The following is a 21,663-nucleotide window of genomic DNA, read 5'->3' as shown; positions in this document are numbered from 1 at the left end:
GTTTTACACCCTTTAGAAACAGTACATTAGTCTCTTTTGGGGGTGTGTATCTCTAGCACTAGCCCACCTCTGTATGTTGTTCTACACCCCTTAGAAACAGTACATTAGTCTCTTTGGGGGAGGGGGTGTATCTCTAGCACTAGCCCACCTCTGTATGTTGTTCTACACCCCTTAGAAACAGTACATTAGTCTCTTTTGGGGGTGTATCTCTAGCACTCGCCCACCTCTATATGTTGTTCTACACCCTTTAGAAACAGTGCATTAGTCTCTTTGGGGGAGGGGGTGTATCTCTAGCACTAGCCCACCTCTATATGTTGTTCTACACCCTTTAGAAACAGTACATTAGTCTCTTTGGGGGAGGGGGTGTATCTCTAGCACTAGCCCACCTCTGCCATGTATCTGATGCCGTCTAGGGTGTGCTCTGCCCCGCTCTCTCCAGGTCCCAGCCGCCCCAGTGGAGGTGCATCTGGACAGCCGTGTAGTGCCCGGGAGACCCTTGGTGATCACCATGCTGGGAGGGAGGACGATTTCAACTGGCCACAACACAAGAAGACGTTTTTTTTTTTCTCAATAATTATGACATGAGCCATTCAGCAGACTGCTTTTTATCCGAAGCAAGTCACGCGTGCATACCCGTGGGTGGCCTCAGCTGGAATCAAACACACATTTCTTTGCCTTTTGCAAGTGCCTTGCTCTACCCGCTGAGTCACACAGGAGCACATTTTGAGTAGTCTCGTTGTTACAGGAAGCAAAGATGTTATTGTCATACCCTGATGAAGACAGCTTGGCTGTCGAAACGTTGGTAATTACATTTTTGCATCTGAGCTCTAAGAGTGTACGGATCTCTTTCATTTTCAAAGATGTTATTGTTGCCATAGTTGTTTTCAAAACGTATAGACTGTTCATTCAATATAATAACACAGTATAGACTAAAACTGGGAATATATATTTTTGTTTTTTAAATTCAGACATCATCCCAGTACTTTTTAATTGTAATTTTAATTTCAGACATCATCCCACTACTTTTAATTTCAGACATCATCCCACTACTTTTTAATTTTAATTTTTATTTCAGACATCATCCCACTACTTTTTTATTTCAGACATCACCCCACTACTTTTTTATTTCAGACATCATCCCACTACTTTTTAATTTCAGACATCATCCCACTACTTTTTAATTTCAGACATCATCCCACTACTTTTTAATTTCAGACATCATCCCACTACTTTTTAATTTCAGACATCATCCCACAACTTTTTAATTTGAATTTTTATTTCAGACATCATCCCACTACTTTTTTATTTCAGACATCACCCCACTACTTTTTTTTATTTCAGACATCATCCCACTACTTTTTAATTTCAGACATCATCCCACTACTTTTTTATTTCAGACATCATCCCACTACTTTTTAATATTCATTTTAATTTCAGACATCATCCCACTACTTTTTTATTTCAGACATCATCCCACTACTTTTTTATTTCAGACATCATCCCACTACTTTTTAATATTAATTTTAATTTCAGACATCATCCCACTACTTTTTTATTTCAGACATCATCCCACTACTTTTTTATTTCAGACATCATCCCACTACTTTTTTATTTCAGACATCATCCCACTACTTTTTTATTTCAGACATCATCCCACTACTTTTTAATATTAATTTTAATTTCAGACATCATCCCACTACTTTTTTATTTCAGACATCATCCCACTACTTTTTAATTTCAGACATCATCCCACTACTTTTTTTTTATTTCAGACATCATCCCACTACTTTTTAATTTCAGACATCATCCCACTACTTTTTAATTTCAGACATCATCCCACTACTTTTTAATTTCAGACATCATCCCACTACTTTTTAATTTCAGACATCATCCCACTACTTTTTAATTTTAATTTTTATTTCAGACATCATCCCACTACTTTTTATTTCAGACATCACCCCACTACTTTTTATTTCAGACATCATCCCACTACTTTTTAATTTCAGACATCATCCCACTACTTTTTAATTTCAGACATCATCCCACTACTTTTTAATTTCAGACATCATCCCACTACTTTTTAATTTCAGACATCATCCCACAACTTTTTAATTTGAATTTTTATTTCAGACATCATCCCACTACTTTTTTATTTCAGACATCACCCCACTACTTTTTTATTTCAGACATCATCCCACTACTTTTTAATTTCAGACATCATCCCACTACTTTTTTATTTCAGACATCATCCCACTACTTTTTAATATTAATTTTAATTTCAGACATCATCCCACTACTTTTTTATTTCAGACATCATCCCACTACTTTTTTATTTCAGACATCATCCCACTACTTTTTAATATTAATTTTAATTTCAGACATCATCCCACTACTTTTTTATTTCAGACATCATCCCACTACTTTTTTATTTCAGACATCATCCCACTACTTTTTTATTTCAGACATCATCCCACTACTTTTTAATATTAATTTTAATTTCAGACATCATCCCACTACTTTTTATTTCAGACATCATCCCACTACTTTTTAATTTCAGACATCATCCCACTACTTTTTTTTATTTCAGACATCATCCCACTACTTTTTTAATTTCAGACATCATCCCACTACTTTTTAATTTCAGACATCATCCCACTACTTTTTAATTTCAGACATCATCCCACTACTTTTTAATTTCAGACATCATCCCACTACTTTTTAATATTAATTTTTATTTCAGACATCATCCCACTACTTTTTAATATTAATTTTTATTTCAGACATCATCCCACTACTTTTTAAAATTTCAGACATCATCCCACTACTTTTTTAAATTTCAGACATCATCCCACTACTTTTTAATATTAATTTTAATTTCAGACATCATCCCACTACTTTTTTATTTCAGACATCATCCCACTACTTTTTAATTTCAGACATCATCCCACTACTTTTTTATTTCAGACATCATCCCACTACTTTTTAATTTCAGACATCATCCCACTACTTTTTAATTTCAGACATCATCCCACTACTTTTTTATTTCAGACATCATCCCACTACTTTTTAATTTCAGACATCATCCCACTACTTTTTTTATTTCAGACATCATCCCACTACTTTTTAATTTCAGACATCATCCCACTACTTTTTAATTTCAGACATCATCCCACTACTTTTTAATTTCAGACATCATCCCACTACTTTTTAATTTCAGACATCATCCCACTACTTTTTTAATTTCAGACATCATCCCACTACTTTTTAATATTAATTTTTATTTCAGACATCATCCCACTACTTTTTAATATTAATTTTAATTTCAGACATCATCCCACTACTTTTTTTAAATTTCAGACATCATCCCACTACTTTTTTAAATTTCAGACATCATCCCACTACTTTTTAATATTAATTTTAATTTCAGACATCATCCCACTACTTTTTTATTTCAGACATCATCCCACTACTTTTTTATTTCAGACATCATCCCACTACTTTTTTATTTCAGACATCATCCCACTACTTTTTAATATTAATTTTAATTTCAGACATCATCCCACTACTTTTTTATTTCAGACATCATCCCACTACTTTTTAATTTCAGACATCATCCCACTACTTTTTTTTTATTTCAGACATCATCCCACTACTTTTTAATTTCAGACATCATCCCACTACTTTTTAATTTCAGACATCATCCCACTACTTTTTAATTTCAGACATCATCCCACTACTTTTTAATTTCAGACATCATCCCACTACTTTTTAATATTAATTTTTATTTCAGACATCATCCCACTACTTTTTAATATTAATTTTAATTTCAGACATCATCCCACTACTTTTTTAAATTTCAGACATCATCCCACTACTTTTTAAATTTCAGACATCATCCCACTACTTTTTAATATTAATTTTAATTTCAGACATCATCCCACTACTTTTTTATTTCAGACATCATCCCACTACTTTTTAATTTCAGACATCATCCCACTACTTTTTTATTTCAGACATCATCCCACTACTTTTTAATTTCAGACATCATCCCACTACTTTTTAATTTCAGACATCATCCCACTACTTTTTTATTTCAGACATCATCCCACTACTTTTTAATTTCAGACATCATCCCACTACTTTTTTTTATTTCAGACATCATCCCACTACTTTTTAATTTCAGACATCATCCCACTACTTTTTAATTTCAGACATCATCCCACTACTTTTTAATTTCAGACATCATCCCACTACTTTTTAATTTCAGACATCATCCCACTACTTTTTTAATTTCAGACATCATCCCACTACTTTTTAATATTAATTTTTATTTCAGACATCATCCCACTACTTTTAAATATTAATTTTAATTTCAGACATCATCCCACTACTTTTTAAATTTCAGACATCATCCCACTACTTTTTTAAATTTCAGACATCATCCCACTACTTTTTAATATTAATTTTAATTTCAGACATCATCCCACTACTTTTTTATTTCAGACATCATCCCACTACTTTTTAATTTCAGACATCATCCCACTACTTTTTTATTTCAGACATCATCCCACTACTTTTTAATTTCAGACATCATCCCACTACTTTTTAATTTCAGACATCATCCCACTACTTTTTAATTTCAGACATCATCCCACTACTTTTTAATTTCAGACATCATCCCACTACTTTTTAATATTAATTTTAATTTCAGACATCATCCCACTACTTTTTTAATTTCAGACATCATCCCACTACTTTTTAATATTAATTTTTATTTCAGACATCATCCCACTACTTTTTAATATTAATTTTAATTTCAGACATCATCCCACTACTTTTTTATTTCAGACATCATCCCACTACTTTTTAATATTAATTTTAATTTCAGACATCATCCCACTACTTTTTTATTTCAGACATCATCCCACTACTTTTTAATATTAATTTTAATTTCAGACATCATCCCACTACTTTTTTATTTCAGACATCATCCCACTACTTTTTATTTCAGACATCATCCCACTACTTTTTTATTTCAGACATCATCCCACTACTTTTTAATATTAATTTTAATTTCAGACATCATCCCACTACTTTTTTATTTCAGACATCATCCCACTACTTTTTAATTTCAGACATCATCCCACTACTTTTTTATTTCAGACATCATCCCACTACTTTTTAATTTCAGACATCATCCCACTACTTTTTAATTTCAGACATCATCCCACTACTTTTTAATTTCAGACATCATCCCACTACTTTTTAATTTCAGACATCATCCCACTACTTTTTAATATTAATTTTAATTTCAGACATCATCCCACTACTTTTTTAAATTTCAGACATCATCCCACTACTTTTTAATATTAATTTTTATTTCAGACATCATCCCACTACTTTTTAATATTAATTTTAATTTCAGACATCATCCCACTACTTTTTTAAATTTCAGACATCATCCCACTACTTTTTTAAATTTCAGGCATCATCCCACTACTTTTTAATATTCATTTTAATTTCAGACATCATCCCACTACTTTTTTATTTCAGACATCATCCCACTACTTTTTAATTTCAGACATCATCCCACTACTTTTTTATTTCAGACATCATCCCACTACTTTTTAATTTCAGACATCATCCCACTACTTTTTAATTTCAGACATCATCCCACTACTTTTTTATTTCAGACATCATCCCACTACTTTTTAATTTCAGACATCATCCCACTACTTTTTTATTTCAGACATCATCCCACTACTTTTTAATTTCAGACATCATCCCACTACTTTTTAATTTCAGACATCATCCCACTACTTTTTAATTTCAGACATCATCCCACTACTTTTTAATTTCAGACATCATCCCACTACTTTTTTTTAATTTCAGACATCATCCCACTACTTTTTAATATTAATTTTTATTTCAGACATCATCCCACTACTTTTTAATATTAATTTTAATTTCAGACATCATCCCACTACTTTTTTAAATTTCAGACATCATCCCACTACTTTTTTAAATGTCAGACATCATCCCACTACTTTTTAATATTAATTTTAATTTCAGACATCATCCCACTACTTTTTTATTTCAGACATCATCCCACTACTTTTTAATTTCAGACATCATCCCACTACTTTTTTATTTCAGACATCATCCCACTACTTTTTAATTTCAGACATCATCCCACTACTTTTTAATTTCAGACATCATCCCACTACTTTTTAATTTCAGACATCATCCCACTACTTTTTAATTTCAGACATCATCCCACTACTTTTTAATATTAATTTTAATTTCAGACATCATCCCACTACTTTTTTAATTTCAGACATCATCCCACTACTTTTTAATATTAATTTTTATTTCAGACATCAGCCCACTACTTTTTAATATTAATTTTAATTTCAGACATCATCCCACTACTTTTTTATTTCAGACATCATCCCACTACTTTTTAATATTAATTTTAATTTCAGACATCATCCCACTACTTTTTTATTTCAGACATCATCCCACTACTTTTTAATATTAATTTTAATTTCAGACATCATCCCACTACTTTTTTATTTCAGACATCATCCCACTACTTTTTTATTTCAGACATCATCCCACTACTTTTTTATTTCAGACATCATCCCACTACTTTTTAATATTAATTTTAATTTCAGACATCATCCCACTACTTTTTTATTTCAGACATCATCCCACTACTTTTTTATTTCAGACATCATCCCACTACTTTTTTATTTCAGACATCATCCCACTACTTTTTAATATTAATTTTAATTTCAGACATCATCCCACTACTTTTTTATTTCAGACATCATCCCACTACTTTTTTATTTCAGACATCATCCCACTACTTTTTTATTTCAGACATCATCCCACTACTTTTTTATTTCAGACATCATCCCACTACTTTTTTTTTTATTTCAGACATCATCCCACTACTTTTTTATTTCAGACATCATCCCACTACTTTTTTTATTTCAGACATCATCCCACTACTTTTTTAATTTCAGACATCATCCCACTACTTTTTTTTATTTCAGACATCATCCCACTACTTTTTTAATTTCAGACATCATCCCACTACTTTTTATTTCAGACATCATCCCACTACTTTTTTATTTCAGACATCATCCCACTACTTTTTTATTTCAGACATCATCCCACTACTTTTTTATTTCAGACATCATCCCACTACTTTTTAAATGTATTTTTTTACCTGAGTGTCCGTTGTTTTTCATGAGGAAGTTCCCCTTCTGAGCATCATATCCGGTGAGCTCCAGCTGTATCATGTGGGGGTTGTGTCGCACGCTCTGCCTCTGGATGTCAATGGGGGACTGTTTCCGGCCGCCACACGCAGGATAGTTCTCCGCCCAGTGCACTTGGTCCAGGGCCCCTTCTGACGTAGGGACAAACGGAATGCCGCGGGGTGGATTAGAACAACGAATGACGACAAAAGAATGAAACAATGTAAACTTGACCACAATATTTTCATTGGCTGCCCACGCGTCCAACTATAATCCAAGCAGACAGTTGGGGAAGAAAGGAGGGAGGGGGAGGGGGGACACGACTGATATTGTATAAAGTACTACTGTTCTCTCTGTAGGCATACCTTCACAACACCTTGGTGTAATCACAAAACAACAACAACAACAACACATGTCTGACCGGTGGTTTTGTAGGAGAGGTAGTACTCTGCGGCATGAACCAAATGACAGGTTGAAAGGTACAGACGTTACACACACACTACGTTAATGACCTACCTATCCCCCATAGCTATAATCACGTCCAGGGCCTGATCATCATGTGTGGTTCCTGTTTGTCATCACCACGACTGATTTAAACAGCAATAACACATTGCAAAAAAAACCTTCGGTCGCTCACTGTTATTATATTCTCCAACTCTTTCTCTTCATCATTCTTCAGAGTTAAAGTAGACTTCATTATCTTTAATACATTAATAATGAATGGAAATGAAGAACATCCCCCCCAAAGAAACATTCACATTTCACATTCCTGACATTTAATCCCCAAAGAAAACTACAGATAACTGAAAGGGAATAGGGAACAGGTCATAAATTAATACATACGTACCTGTATATGTCCAATGTATTCCATCTATCCCGGCAGAGGCAACGCTTACCAACATCAACTGAACGAAAACACTGAAGCACTCCATTTCAATGGAAATCCTCTTGACACAAAACACCTCTATCTCTCTCTCTCTCTCTCTCTGTCACTAACTGCGACTGAAAGGAGGTTTTGAAACTTCAGTGAAACCAACGCCCCCAGGGACAACTGCTCCCCGCTGCTCAGTTGGGTAGATTACGTTCTAAATGTAATCCATTACCTGTCCAAAACTGCAATCAGTAGCGTAACTTTTGAATTACCCAAACGAAGTAATGTAATCTGATTACTTTCCCTTAAGACGCATGAGAAGACAAAAAGCATCCATCAAACGCATTTGGTGTGTCATCAAAGTGGTCTCTGATTGGTGGTCATCATTTGGTGTGTCATCATAGTGGTCTCTGATTGGGGGGTCGTCACTTGGTGTGTCATCATAGTGGTCTCTGATTGGTGTTCAGGCTCACTCAGGTGGAGTCAACTTCAATTTGCGCCTTTGTTCAATTCTGAATTTATGTTTTTGTAAACATCCTTTCTGAAAAGTAATCCAAGAAGTAATCTAGTTTTTCAAAAGTATCTCTGGTTGACTATTGCTAATTCAGCTTTTACCCAATATTTCACACATGAAATGGCAATGGCACACTGCCCCAATTGTGGCTCATTGTATACAAATATTGGCATATATATTTTTGGTTGTGAGGTGTGAGAGTTCTATAGACTGAAATGTCATGGTCTGGACTTTCTACTTTAACTGCTCTCTCTCTCTCTCTCTCTCTCTCTCTCTCTCTCTCTCTCTCTCTCTCTCTCTCTCTCTCTCTCTCCCTTTCTCTTTCTCTCTCTCTCCCTCTCTCTTACTCTCTCTCTCTCTCTCTCTCTCTCTCTCTCTCTCTCTCTCTCTCTCTCTCTCTCTCTCTCTCTCCTTTCTCTTTCTCTCTCTCTCTCTCTCTTACTCTCTCTGTCTCTCTCTGTCTCTCTCTCTGTCTCTCTCTCTCTCTCTCTCTCTCTCTCTCTCTCTCTCTCTCCCTCCTTTCTCTTTCTCTCTCTCTCCCTCTTTCTCTTACTCTCTGTCTCTCTCTGCCTCTCTCTCTCTCTCTCTCTCTCTCTCTCTCTCTCGCTCTCTCTCTCTCTCTCTCTCTCTGTCTAGTTGTTTATTATTGTTATAAATTCTATACGGTGTACATAATATTCTTAAATGTAGCTTAAAGCTAGAATCCTTAATTGAAACAAAATAACAAAGTGAACTCCCCGCCCTTGTTTTCACTAACAAGGGATTGGGGCTGGAGAAATTTAACTACTCTCAAATTCACAGACAGCGCTATGGATACAAGGACTGACCATCCATGATATCAACATTATAGTCTGAGCCATGTTTTCAGGCTATAAAGTATTTGTTTTTACGTTTACATTGTTTACAAACATTGGTGTAAAATAATCTTACATTTTGGGGTTCTCATGGAGTGTGACAGTTTAACTAAGCTCACAAAGCATTTATAAGTGATATTCTTCAACAATCAAATGTGTAGATGTCGTTCATTTATAAGTTCAAATGGATGGAGTGACTAAGGACTCTAGCTTTAAACTGAGGATTAATTTCAATGGGTCACGATCATTATACCCAAGGGAATATTGTCCAAGCACATCTTGTTCTTGTTAGCATTTGTACATAATCTAAACAGACTCGTTCATTTATTTAGTTACTTTATTGACGAAGTGTTGAGATAATATTGTTGACACATTTGTCGCTTGTATTTGTTATGGATCCCCTTGTTGCCAAGGCAACAGCTACTCTTCCTGGGGTTTGTTATGGATCCCCATTATTTCCTGTTGCCAAGGCAGCAGCTACTATTCCTGGGGTTTGTTATGGATCCCCTTGTTGCCAAGGCAGCAGCTACTCTTCCTGGGGTTTGTTATGGATCCCCTTGTTGCCAAGGCAACAGCTACTCTTCCTGGGGTTTATTATGGATCCCCTTGTTGCCAAGGCAACAGCTACTCTTCCTGGGGTTTATTATGGATCCCCTTGTTGCCAAGGCAGCAGCTACTCTTCCTGGGGTTTATTATGGATCCCCTTGTTGCCAAGGCAGCAGCTACTCTTCCTGGGGTTTATTATGGATCCCCTTGTTGCCAAGGCAGCAGCTACTCTTCCTGGGGTTTATTATGGATCCCCTTGTTGCCAAGGCAGCAGCTACTCTTCCTGGGGTTTATTATGGATCCCCTTGTTGCCAAGGCAGCAGCTGCTCTTCCTGGGGTTTATTATGGATCCCCATTAGTTCCTGTCAAGGCAGCAGCTACTCCTCCTGGGGTTTATTATGGATCCCCATTAGTTCCTGTCAAGGCAGCAGCTGCTCTTCCTGGGGTTTATTATGGATCCACATTAGTTCCTGTCAAGGCAGCAGCTACTCTTCCTGGGGTTTATTATGGATCCCCATTAGTTCCTGCCAAGGCAGCAGCTACTCTTCCTGGGGTTTATTATGGATCCCCATTATTTCCTGCCAAGGCAGCAGCTACTCTTCCTGGGGTTTATTATGGATCCCATTAGTTCCTGTCAAGGCAGCAGCTACTCTTCCTGGGGTTTATTATGGATCCCCATTAGTTCCTGCCAAGGCAGCAGCTACTCTTCCTGGGGTTTATTATGGATCCCCATTATTTCCTGTCAAGGCAGCAGCTACTCTTCCTGGGGTTTATTATGGATCCCCATTAGTTCCTGTCAAGGCAGCAGCTACTCTTCCTGGGGTTTATTATGGATCCCCATTAGTTCCTGTCAAGGCAGCAGCTACTCTTCCTGGGGTTTATTATGGATCCCCATTATTTCCTGCCAAGGCAGCAGCTACTCTTCCTGGGGTTTATTATGGATCCCCATTATTTCCTGTCAAGGCAGCAGCTACCCTTCCTGGGGTTTATTAGGGATCCCCATTAGTTCCTGTCAAGGCAGCAGCTACTCTTCCTGGGGTTTATTATGGATCCCCATTAGTTCCTGTCAAGGCAGCAGCTACTCTTCCTGGGGTTTATTATGGATCCCCATTAGTTCCTGTCAAGGCAGCAGCTACTCTTCCTGGGGTTTATTATGGATCCCCATTAGTTCCTGCCAAGGCAGCAGCTACTCTTCCTGGGGTTTATTATGGATCCCCATTATTTCCTGTCAAGGCAGCAGCTACTCTTCCTGGGGTTTATTATGGATCCCCATTAGTTCCTACCAAGGCAGCAGCTACTCTTCCTGGGGTTTATTATGGATCTCCATTAGTTCCTGTCAAGGCAGCAGCTGCTCTTCCTGGGGTTTATTATGGATCCCCATTAGTTCCTGTCAAGGCAGCAGCTACTCCTCCTGGGGTTTATTATGGATCCCCATTAGTTCCTGTCAAGGCAGCAGCTGCTCTTCCTGGGGTTTATTATGGATCCCCATTAGTTCCTGTCAAGGCAGCAGCTACTCTTCCTGGGGTTTATTATGGATCCCCATTAGTTCCTGCCAAGGCAGCAGCTACTCTTCCTGGGGTTTATTATGGATCCCCATTATTTCCTGCCAAGGCAGCAGCTACTCTTCCTGGGGTTTATTATGGATCCCATTAGTTCCTGTAAAGGCAGCAGCTACTCTTCCTGGGGTTTATTATGGATCCCCATTAGTTCCTGCCAAGGCAGCAGCTACTCTTCCTGGGGTTTATTATGGATCCCCATTATTTCCTGTCAAGGCAGCAGCTACTCTTCCTGGGGTTTATTATGGATCCCCATTAGTTCCTGTCAAGGCAGCAGCTACTTTTCCTTGTATTGGTTTATTATGGATCCCCATTAGTTCCTGTCAAGGCAGCAGCTACTCTTCCTGGGGTTTATTATGGATCCCCATTATTTCCTGCCAAGGCAGCAGCTACTCTTCCTGGGGTTTATTATGAATCCTCATTAGTTCCTGTCAAGGCAGCAGCTACTCTTCCTGGGGTTTATTATGGATCCCCATTAGTTCCTACCAAGGCAGTAGCTACTCTTCCTGGGGTTTATTATGGATCCCCATTAGTTCCTGTCAAGGCAGCAGCTACTCTTCCTGGGGTTTATTATGGATCCCCATTAGTTCCTACCAAGGCAGCAGCTACTCTTCCTGGGGTTTATTATGGATCCCCATTAGTTCCTGTCAAGGCAGCAGCTGCTCTTCCTGGGGTTTATTATGGATCCCCATTAGTTCCTGTCAAGGCAGCAGCTACTCCTCCTGGGGTTTATTATGGATCCCCATTAGTTCCTGTCAAGGCAGCAGCTGCTCTTCCTGGGGTTTATTATGGATCCACATTAGTTCCTGTCAAGGCAGCAGCTACTCTTCCTGGGGTTTATTATGGATCCCCATTAGTTCCTGCCAAGGCAGCAGCTACTCTTCCTGGGGTTTATTATGGATCCCCATTATTTCCTGCCAAGGCAGCAGCTACTCTTCCTGGGGTTTATTATGGATCCCATTAGTTCCTGTCAAGGCAGCAGCTACTCTTCCTGGGGTTTATTATGGATCCCCATTAGTTCCTGCCAAGGCAGCAGCTACTCTTCCTGGGGTTTATTATGGATCCCCATTATTTCCTGTCAAGGCAGCAGCTACTCTTCCTGGGGTTTATTATGGATCCCCATTAGTTCCTGTCAAGGCAGCAGCTACTCTTCCTGGGGTTTATTATGGATCCCCATTAGTTCCTGTCAAGGCAGCAGCTACTCTTCCTGGGGTTTATTATGGATCCCCATTATTTCCTGCCAAGGCAGCAGCTACTCTTCCTGGGGTTTATTATGGATCCCCATTATTTCCTGTCAAGGCAGCAGCTACTCTTCCTGGGGTTTATTATGGATCCCCATTAGTTCCTGTCAAGGCAGCAGCTACTCTTCCTGGGGTTTATTATGGATCCCCATTAGTTCCTGCCAAGGCAGCAGCTACTCTTCCTGGGGTTTATTATGGATCCCCATTATTTCCTGCCAAGGCAGCAGCTACTCTTCCTGGGGTTTATTATGGATCCCCATTATTTCCTGCCAAGGCAGCAGCTACTCTTCCTGGGGTTTATTATGGATCCCCATTAGTTCCTGTCAAGGCAGCAGCTACTCTTCCTGGGGTTTATTATGGATCCCCATTATTTCCTGCCAAGGCAGCAGCTACTCTTCCTGGGGTTTATTATGGATCCCCATTATTTCCTGTCAAGGCAGCAGCTACTCTTCCTGGGGTTTATTAGGGATCCCCATTAGTTCCTGTCAAGGCAGCAGCTACTCTTCCTGGGTTTATTATGGATCCCCATTAGTTCCTGCCAAGGCAGCAGCTAATCTTCCTGGGGTTTATTATGGATCCCCATTAGTTCCTGCCAAGGCAGCAGCTACTCTTCCTGGGGTTTATTATGGATCCCCATTAGTTCCTGCCAAGGCAGCAGCTACTCTTCCTGGGGTTTATTATGGATCCCCATTATTTCCTGCCAAGGCAGCAGCTACTCTTCCTGGGGTTTATTATGGATCCCCATTATTTCCTGTCAAGGGAGCAGCTACTCTTCCTGGGGTTTATTAGGGATCCCCATTAGTTCCTGTCAAGGCAGCAGCTACTCTTCCTGGGGTTTATTATGGATCCCCATTAGTTCCTGTCAAGGCAGCAGCTACTCTTCCTGGGGTTTATTATGGATCCCCATTAGTTCCTGTCAAGGCAGCAGCTACTCTTCCTGGGGTTTATTATGGATCCCCATTGGTTCCTGCCAATGCAGCAGCTACTCTTCCTGGGGTTTATTATGGATCCCCATTAGTTCCTGCCAAGGCAGCAGCTACTCTTCCTGGGGTTTATTATGGATCCCCATTAGTTCCTGTCAAGGCAGCAGCTACTCTTCCTGGGGTTTATTATGGATCCCCATTAGTTCCTACCAAGGCAGCAGCTACTCTTCCTGGGGTTTATTATGGATCCCCATTAGTTCCTGTCAAGGCAGCAGCTGCTCTTCCTGGGGTTTATCATGGATCCCCATTAGTTCCTGTCAAGGCAGCAGCTACTCTTCCTGGGGTTTATTATGGATCCCCATTAGTTCATGTCAAGGCAGCAGCTGCTCTTCCTGGGGTTTATTATGGATCCCCATTAGTTCCTGCCAAGGCAGCAGCTACTCTTCCTGGGGTTTATTATGGATCCCCATTATTTCCTGTCAAGGCAGCAGCTACTCTTCCTGGGGTTTATTATGGATCCCCATTAGTTCCTGTCAAGGCAGCAGCTACTCTTCCTGGGGTTTATTATGGATCCCCATTAGTTCCTGTCAAGGCAGCAGCTACTCTTCCTGGGGTTTATTATGGATCCCCATTATTTCCTGCCAAGGCAGCAGCTACTCTTCCTGGGGTTTATTATGGATCCCCATTATTTCCTGTCAAGGCAGCAGCTACTCTTCCTGGGGTTTATTAGGGATCCCCATTAGTTCCTGTCAAGGCAGCAGCTACTCTTCCTGGGGTTTATTATGGATCCCCATTAGTTCCTGTCAAGGCAGCAGCTACTCTTCCTGGGGTTTATTATGGATCCCCATTAGTTCCTGTCAAGGCAGCAGCTACTCTTCCTGGGGTTTATTATGGATCCCCATTAGTTCCTACCAAGGCAGCAGCTACTCTTCCTGGGGTTTATTATGGATCCCCATTATTTCCTGTCAAGGCAGCAGCTACTCTTCCTGGGGTTTATTATGGATCCCCATTAGTTCCTGTCAAGGCAGCAGCTACTCTTCCTGGGGTTTATTATGGATCTCCATTAGTTCCTGTCAAGGCAGCAGCTACTCTTCCTGGGGTTTATTATGGATCCCCATTATTTCCTGCCAAGGCAGCAGCTACTCATCCTGGGGTTTATTATGGATCCCCATTATTTCCTGTCAAGGCAGCAGCTACTCTTCCTGGGGTTTATTAGGGATCCCCATTATTTCCTGTCAAGGCAGCAGCTACTCTTCCTGGGTTTATTATGGATCCCCATTAGTTCCTGCCAAGGCAGCAGCTACTCTTCCTGGGGTTTATTATGGATCCCCATTAGTTCCTGCCAAGGCAGCAGCTACTCTTCCTGGGGTTTATTATGGATCCCCATTATTTCCTGCCAAGGCAGCAGCTACTCTTCCTGGGGTTTATTATGGATCCCCATTATTTCCTGTCAAGGGAGCAGCTACTCTTCCTGGGGTTTATTAGGGATCCCCATTAGTTCCTGTCAAGGCAGCAGCTACTCTTCCTGGGGTTTATTATGGATCCCCATTAGTTCCTGTCAAGGCAGCAGCTACTCTTCCTGGGGTTTATTATGGATCCCCATTAGTTCCTGTCAAGGCAGCAGCTACTCTTCCTGGGGTTTATTATGGATCGCCATTGGTTCCTGCCAATGCAGCAGCTACTCTTCCTGGGGTTTATTATGGATCCCCATTAGTTCCTGCCAAGGCAGCAGCTATTCTTCCTGGGGTTTATTATGGATCCCCATTAGTTCCTGTCAAGGCAGCAGCTACTCTTCCTGGGGTTTATTATGGATCCCCATTAGTTCCTACCAAGGCAGCAGCTACTCTTCCTGGGGTTTATTATGGATCCCCATTAGTTCCTGTCAAGGCAGCAGCTGCTCTTCCTGGGGTTTATCATGGATCCCCATTAGTTCCTGTCAAGGCAGCAGCTACTCTTCCTGGGGTTTATTATGGATCCCCATTAGTTCATGTCAAGGCAGCAGCTGCTCTTCCTGGGGTTTATTATGGATCCCCATTAGTTCCTGCCAAGGCAGCAGCTACTCTTCCTGGGGTTTATTATGGATCCCCATTATTTCCTGCCAAGGCAGCAGCTACTTTTCCTGGGGTCCAGCAAAATGAAGGCAATTATATAATTTATAAAACATTACAATACATTCATAGATTTCACAACACACTATGTGCCCTCAGGCCCCTACTCCACCACACAAAATTCATGTGTGTGTGTGTGTACAGTGCGTATGTTATCATGTGTGTGCATGTGTGTGTATAGAGCGTATGTTATTGTGTGTGTGCATGTGTGTGTATAGAGCGTATGTTATTGTGTGTGTGTATATGCATGTGTATGTGTGTGTACAGTGCGTATGTTATCATGTGTGTGTACAGTGCGTATGTTATTGTGTGTGTGCACAGTGCGTATGTTATTGTGTGTGTGCATGTGTGTGTACAGTGCGTATGTTATTGTGTGTGTGCACAGTGCGTATGTTATTGTGTGTGTGCATGTGTGTGTACAGTGCGTATGTTATTGTGTGTGTGCATGTGTGTGTACAGTGCGTATGTTATTGTGTGTGTGCATGTGTGTGTACAGTGCGTATGTTATCATGTGTGTGCATAGAGCGTATGTTATTGTGTGTGTGTATATGCATGTGTATGTGTGTGTATAGTGCGTATGTTATCATGTGTGTGTATGTGTGTGTATAGAGCGTATGTTATTGTGTGTGTGTATATGCATGTGTATGTGTGTGTATAGTGCGTATGTTATCATGTGTGTGTATGTGTGTGTATAGAGCGTATGTTATTGTGTGTGTGTATATGCATGTGTATGTGTGTGTATAGTGCGTATGTTATCATGTGTGTGTATGTGTGTGTATAGAGCGTATGTTATTGTGTGTGTGTATATGCATGTGTATGTGTGTGTATAGTGCGTATGTTATCATGTGTGTGTATGTGTGTGTATAGAGCGTATGTTATCATGTGTGTGTATGTGTGTGTATAGAGCGTATGTTATTGTGTGTGTGTGTATAGAGCGTATGTTATTGTGTGTGTGTATATGCATGTGTATGTGTGTGTATAGTGCGTATGTTATCATGTGTGTGTATGTGTGTGTATAGAGCGTATGTTATCATGTGTGTGTATGTGTGTGTATAGAGCGTATGTTATCATGTGTGTGTATGTGTGTGTATAGAGCGTATGTTATTGTGTGTGTGTGTATAGAGCGTATGTTATTGTGTGTGTGTATATGCATGTGTATGTGTGTGTATAGTGCGTATGTTATCATGTGTGTGTATGTGTGTGTATAGAGCGTATGTTATCATGTGTGTGTATGTGTGTGTATAGAGCGTATGTTATCATGTGTGTGTATGTGTGTGTATAGAGCGTATGTTATCATGTGTGTGTATGTGTGTGTATAGAGCGTATGTTATTGTGTGTGTGTGTGTATAGAGCGTATGTTATTGTGTGTGTGTGTATAGAGCGTATGTTATTGTGTGTGTGTGTATAGAGCGTATGTTATTGTGTGTGTGTATATGCATGTGTATGTGTGTGTATAGAGCGTATGTTATCATGTGTGTGTATGTGTGTGTATAGAGCGTATGTTATTGTGTGTGTGTGTATAGAGCGTATGTTATTGTGTGTGTGTGTGTGCATGTGTCTGTGTCTATGTTAGTGCTACTTCACAGTCCCCGCTGTTCCATAAGGTGTGTATAGAGCGTATGTTATTGTGTGTGTGTGTATAGAGCGTATGTTATTGTGTGTGTGTGTATAGAGCGTATGTTATTGTGTGTGTGTGTATAGAGCGTATGTTATTGTGTCTGTGTCTATGTTAGTGCTACTTCACAGTCCCCGCTGATCCACAAGGTGTGTTTTTATCTGTTTTCTAAATCTAATTTTACTGCTGCATCAGTTCCTTGTTGTGGAATAGAGTTCCATGTAGTCATGGCTCTACAATACCTTAGGAAAGTATTCAGACCCCTTGACTTTTTCCACATTTTGTTACTTTACAGCCTTATTTTAAAATGGATAAAAAATATTTAAAAATCTCAGCAATCTACACACAATACCCCATAATGACAACGTGAAAAAAATATTTTTAGAAATGTTTGCAAATGTATTAAGAATAAAAACAGAAATACTTTATCTACATAAGTATTCAGGCCTTTTGCTTTGAGACTCAAAAATTGAGCTCAAGTACATCTTTTTTTTCCATTGATCATCCTTGAGATGTTTCTCCAACTTGATTGGAGTCCACCTGTGGTAAATGCAATTGATTGGACATGATTTGGAAAGGCACCCACCTGTCTATATAAAGTTACCACAGTTGACAGTGCATGTCAGAGCAAAAACCAAGCCATGAGGTCGAAGGAAATGTTCATTGCGCTCCGAGACAGGATTGTGTCGAGGCACAGGTCTGGAGAAGGGTATCAAAACATGCCTGCAGCATTGATGGTCCCCAAGAACACAGTGGCCTCCATCATTCTTAAATGGAAGAAGTTTGGAACCACCAAGACTTTTCCTAGAGCTGGCCGCCCAGCCAAACTGAGCAATCGGGGGAGAAGGACCTTGGTCAGGGAGGTGACCAAGAACCCAATGGTCACTCTGACAGAGCTCCAGAGTTCCTCTGTGGAGATGGGAGAACCTTCCAGAAGGGCAAACATCTCTGCTGCACTCCACCAATCAGGCCTTTATGGTAGAGTGGCCAGACGGAAGCCACTCCTCAGTAGAAGGTACATGACAGCCCATTTGGAGCCAAAATGCACCTAAAGGACCCTAAGACCATGAGAAACAAGATTCTCTGGTATAATGAAACCAAGATTGAACTCTTTGGCCTGAATGCCAAGTGTCACATCTGGAGAAAACCTGGCACCATCCCTACGGTGAAGCATGGTGGTGGCAGCATCATTCTGTGGGGATGTTTTTCAGCGGCAGAGACTGAGAGACTAGTCAGGATAGATGCAACAATGAACAGAGCAAAGTACAGAGAGGTTATTGAAGAAAACCTGCATTGTGATCAGGTCTTCCTGACCGCGTCAGAAACACATTGTGTCTGGATATCAGTCAAGTGTAAACAGATCTGGATTCTAGAATGAACTATCTACACTACAGAGGTGTTCTAGAATGAACTATCTACACTACAGAGGTGTTCTAGAATGAACTATCTACACTACAGAGGTGTTCTAGAATGAACTATCTACACTACAGAGGTGTTCTAGAATGAACTATCTACACTACAGAGGTGTTCTAGAATGAACTATCTACACTACAGAGGTGTTCTAGAATGAACTATCTACACTACAGAGGTGTTCTAGAATGAACTATCTACACTACAGAGGTGTTCTAGAATGAACTATCTACACTACAGTAGGTGTTCTAGAATGAACTATCTACACTACAGTAGGTGTTCTAGAATGAACTATCTACACTACAGTAGGTGTTCTAGAATGAACTATCTACACTACAGAGGTGTTCTAGAATGAACTATCTACACTACAGTAGGTGTTCTAGAATGAACTATCTACACTACAGTATGTGTTCTAGAATGAACTATCTACACTACAGTAGATGTTCTAGAGAAGAGCGAGACAGTGTGCACACCAGTCTTGTCCTGAAGATGGAGCCTTCTACCAACTAGGCGCCGTCTAGGAAATTGACATACATAAACCACTGAACTTATCATGCTTGAATCGAAGATGTCACTTGCACATGCAAGCACAATGCAGCTTGACAATGACCACGGGAGTTGGCAAGACAGCACAAACAGATCTGGGACCAGGCTATTACCATCCCCAATGCATCTCTAATTAGTGTGTGGGTGAAAACATCACTCACTGAATTATCATATCAATCACACTCCTACTGAACAAGTGTCATATTCCAAATCCTTATTCTCAAATTCTTCAGAAGCCTAACACATTCTACCTGATTGGTTGAAAGAGCCATCACCAACTTGTAATGAACAGTCTGTGTTGTGAGTAAACGGCCTTGCATTAAAACGGTGCTAGGTCTCAAATGGTACCCTATGTCCTTTACAGTGCACTTTCTCTTAAAAGTAGTGCACTATATAGGGAAGAGGGTGCCATAGGGCTCTGGTCTAAAGTAGTGCACTATATAGGGAACAGGGTGCCATAGGGCTCTGGTCTAAAGTAGTGCACTACATAGGGAATAGGGTGCCATAGGGCTCTGGTCTAAAGTAGTGCACTATATAGGGAAGAGGGTGCCATAGGGCTCTGGTCTAAAGTAGTGCACTATATAGGGAAGAGGGTGCCATAGGGCTCTGGTCTAAAGTAGTGCACTACATAGGGAAGAGGGTGCCATAGGGCTCTGGTCTAAAGTAGTGCACTACATAGGGAAGAGGGTGCCATAGGGCTCTGGTCTAAAGTAGTGCACTATATAGGGAATAGGGTGCCATAGGGCTCTGGTCTAAAGTAGTGCACTATATAGGGAATAGGGTGCCATAGGGCTCTGGTCTAAAGTAGTGCACTACATAGGGAATAGGGTGCCATAGGGCTCTGGTCTAAAGTAGTGCACTATATAGGGAATAGGGTGCCATAGGGCTCTGGTCTAAAGTAGTGCACTATATAGGGAATAGGGTGCCATAGGGCTCTGGTCTAAAGTAGTGCACTATATAGGGAATAGGGTGCCATAGGAATCTGTTCTAAAGTAGTGCACTATATAGGGAATAGGGTGCCATAGGGCTCTGGTCTAAAGTAGTGCACTATGTAGGGAATAGAGTACGCAGCAGTGGTCTATAAATGCCCCCCCCCCCCAGACAGAGAGCCAACGACAGAGATGAGAGGAGAGACAAAACACATACTGTCCTAACAGAGGCATTGAAAGCTTTTGTATCATTACAGCCAGTCGTTTTGAAAGTACTGGCTCAACGAGCCAGAACACGGATGACCAAAATGGATGATTTAATACACGATTGTACAATCGTGTATTACGTCATCCATTTTGTTTTGTCTCTCCTGTTGGTACGATATGTTACGACTTTATTGTGCATATGATCCCTTTCCATCTCTTTAATTAAGACCCAAAACACTTAGTGTCTCTCCATGGGTTAAATCTGTTTAAACGTCAGCCAAAACGTGCCCACTCGCTCCCAGACCAATACAGTGGATTAACTCCATCTGAACTGAGTTCCAATTGGTACACTTTTCCCTACATAGTGCACTACTTATAACCAGAGCCCTTATAGGCCCTGTTCACTATAAAGGGGATATGTTGCTGTTTGTTATGCATCCATACACAAAATGGAGTCATTACATTCCACCTCGGCCACTCTCTGGTTCTCCTCAAGGGCACAACATGGTTTCCTGTCTGTTTTCCCTTCGTCAGCAAAAACAGACCTACTTAGACTGTGTCCCAAATGACACCCCTATTCCCTATATAGTACACTACTTTAGACCAGAGCCCTATGGAACCCTCTTCCCTACATATTGCACTACTTTTGACCAGGGCCATGTGTAGGGAATAGGGTGCCGTAGGGCTCTGGTCTAAAGTAGTGCACTATATAGGGAATAGGGTGCCATTTGGGACGTATTCCATACACGCACCAGCGTCCGAGGCTCCATCATGCTTTGTCAATGTGACCGCTGGCTACACAAAGGTCAACTATACAGTAGCACAAGATGCTACTCGTTCAATGCTTTCATTCGACGCACCGGAAGTGATGTCAAATGATCATATCCTTTTCTTTTCCCAAAGGACAGGACAGGCCTGTGTTTATTCTAGCCCTGGATCCCAGATCTATTTGTGCTCTATGGCAAACTCGTATAATGTGACGATGACCATAGGAGTTGGCAAGACAGCACAAATAGATCTGGGATCCAGGCTAGGCCAGAGTATCCTCAGGACCCTTTGTTGTTTCTATAAAACAAAT

The 21,663-nt window shown here is 40.3% G+C and overlaps 1 protein-coding gene across 1 annotated transcript; it reads right to left on the bottom strand.

Annotated features, from left to right (window-relative positions):
- Nucleotides 1-386: 386 nt before the first annotated feature.
- On the bottom strand, nt 387-8,303 carry LOC127923289 (carbonic anhydrase 6-like; the record flags this gene model as incomplete). Its single annotated transcript, XM_052507254.1, has 3 exons — nt 8,113-8,303; nt 7,238-7,417; nt 387-533 (listed from the first exon to the last, which is right to left on the bottom strand). Coding segments are annotated over exons 1-3 (412 nt in total), but the record flags the coding sequence as incomplete, so codon positions are not given.
- Nucleotides 8,304-21,663: the final 13,360 nt, after the last annotated feature.

The sequence above is a fragment of the Oncorhynchus keta genome, unplaced genomic scaffold, assembly GCF_023373465.1.
Source record: "Oncorhynchus keta strain PuntledgeMale-10-30-2019 unplaced genomic scaffold, Oket_V2 Un_contig_29183_pilon_pilon, whole genome shotgun sequence".
In the NCBI taxonomy this organism is placed as follows: Eukaryota; Metazoa; Chordata; class Actinopteri; order Salmoniformes; family Salmonidae; genus Oncorhynchus; species Oncorhynchus keta.
Note: the sequence above shows the minus strand (reverse complement) of the source record. Positions and strands in the feature narration are given on the sequence as shown.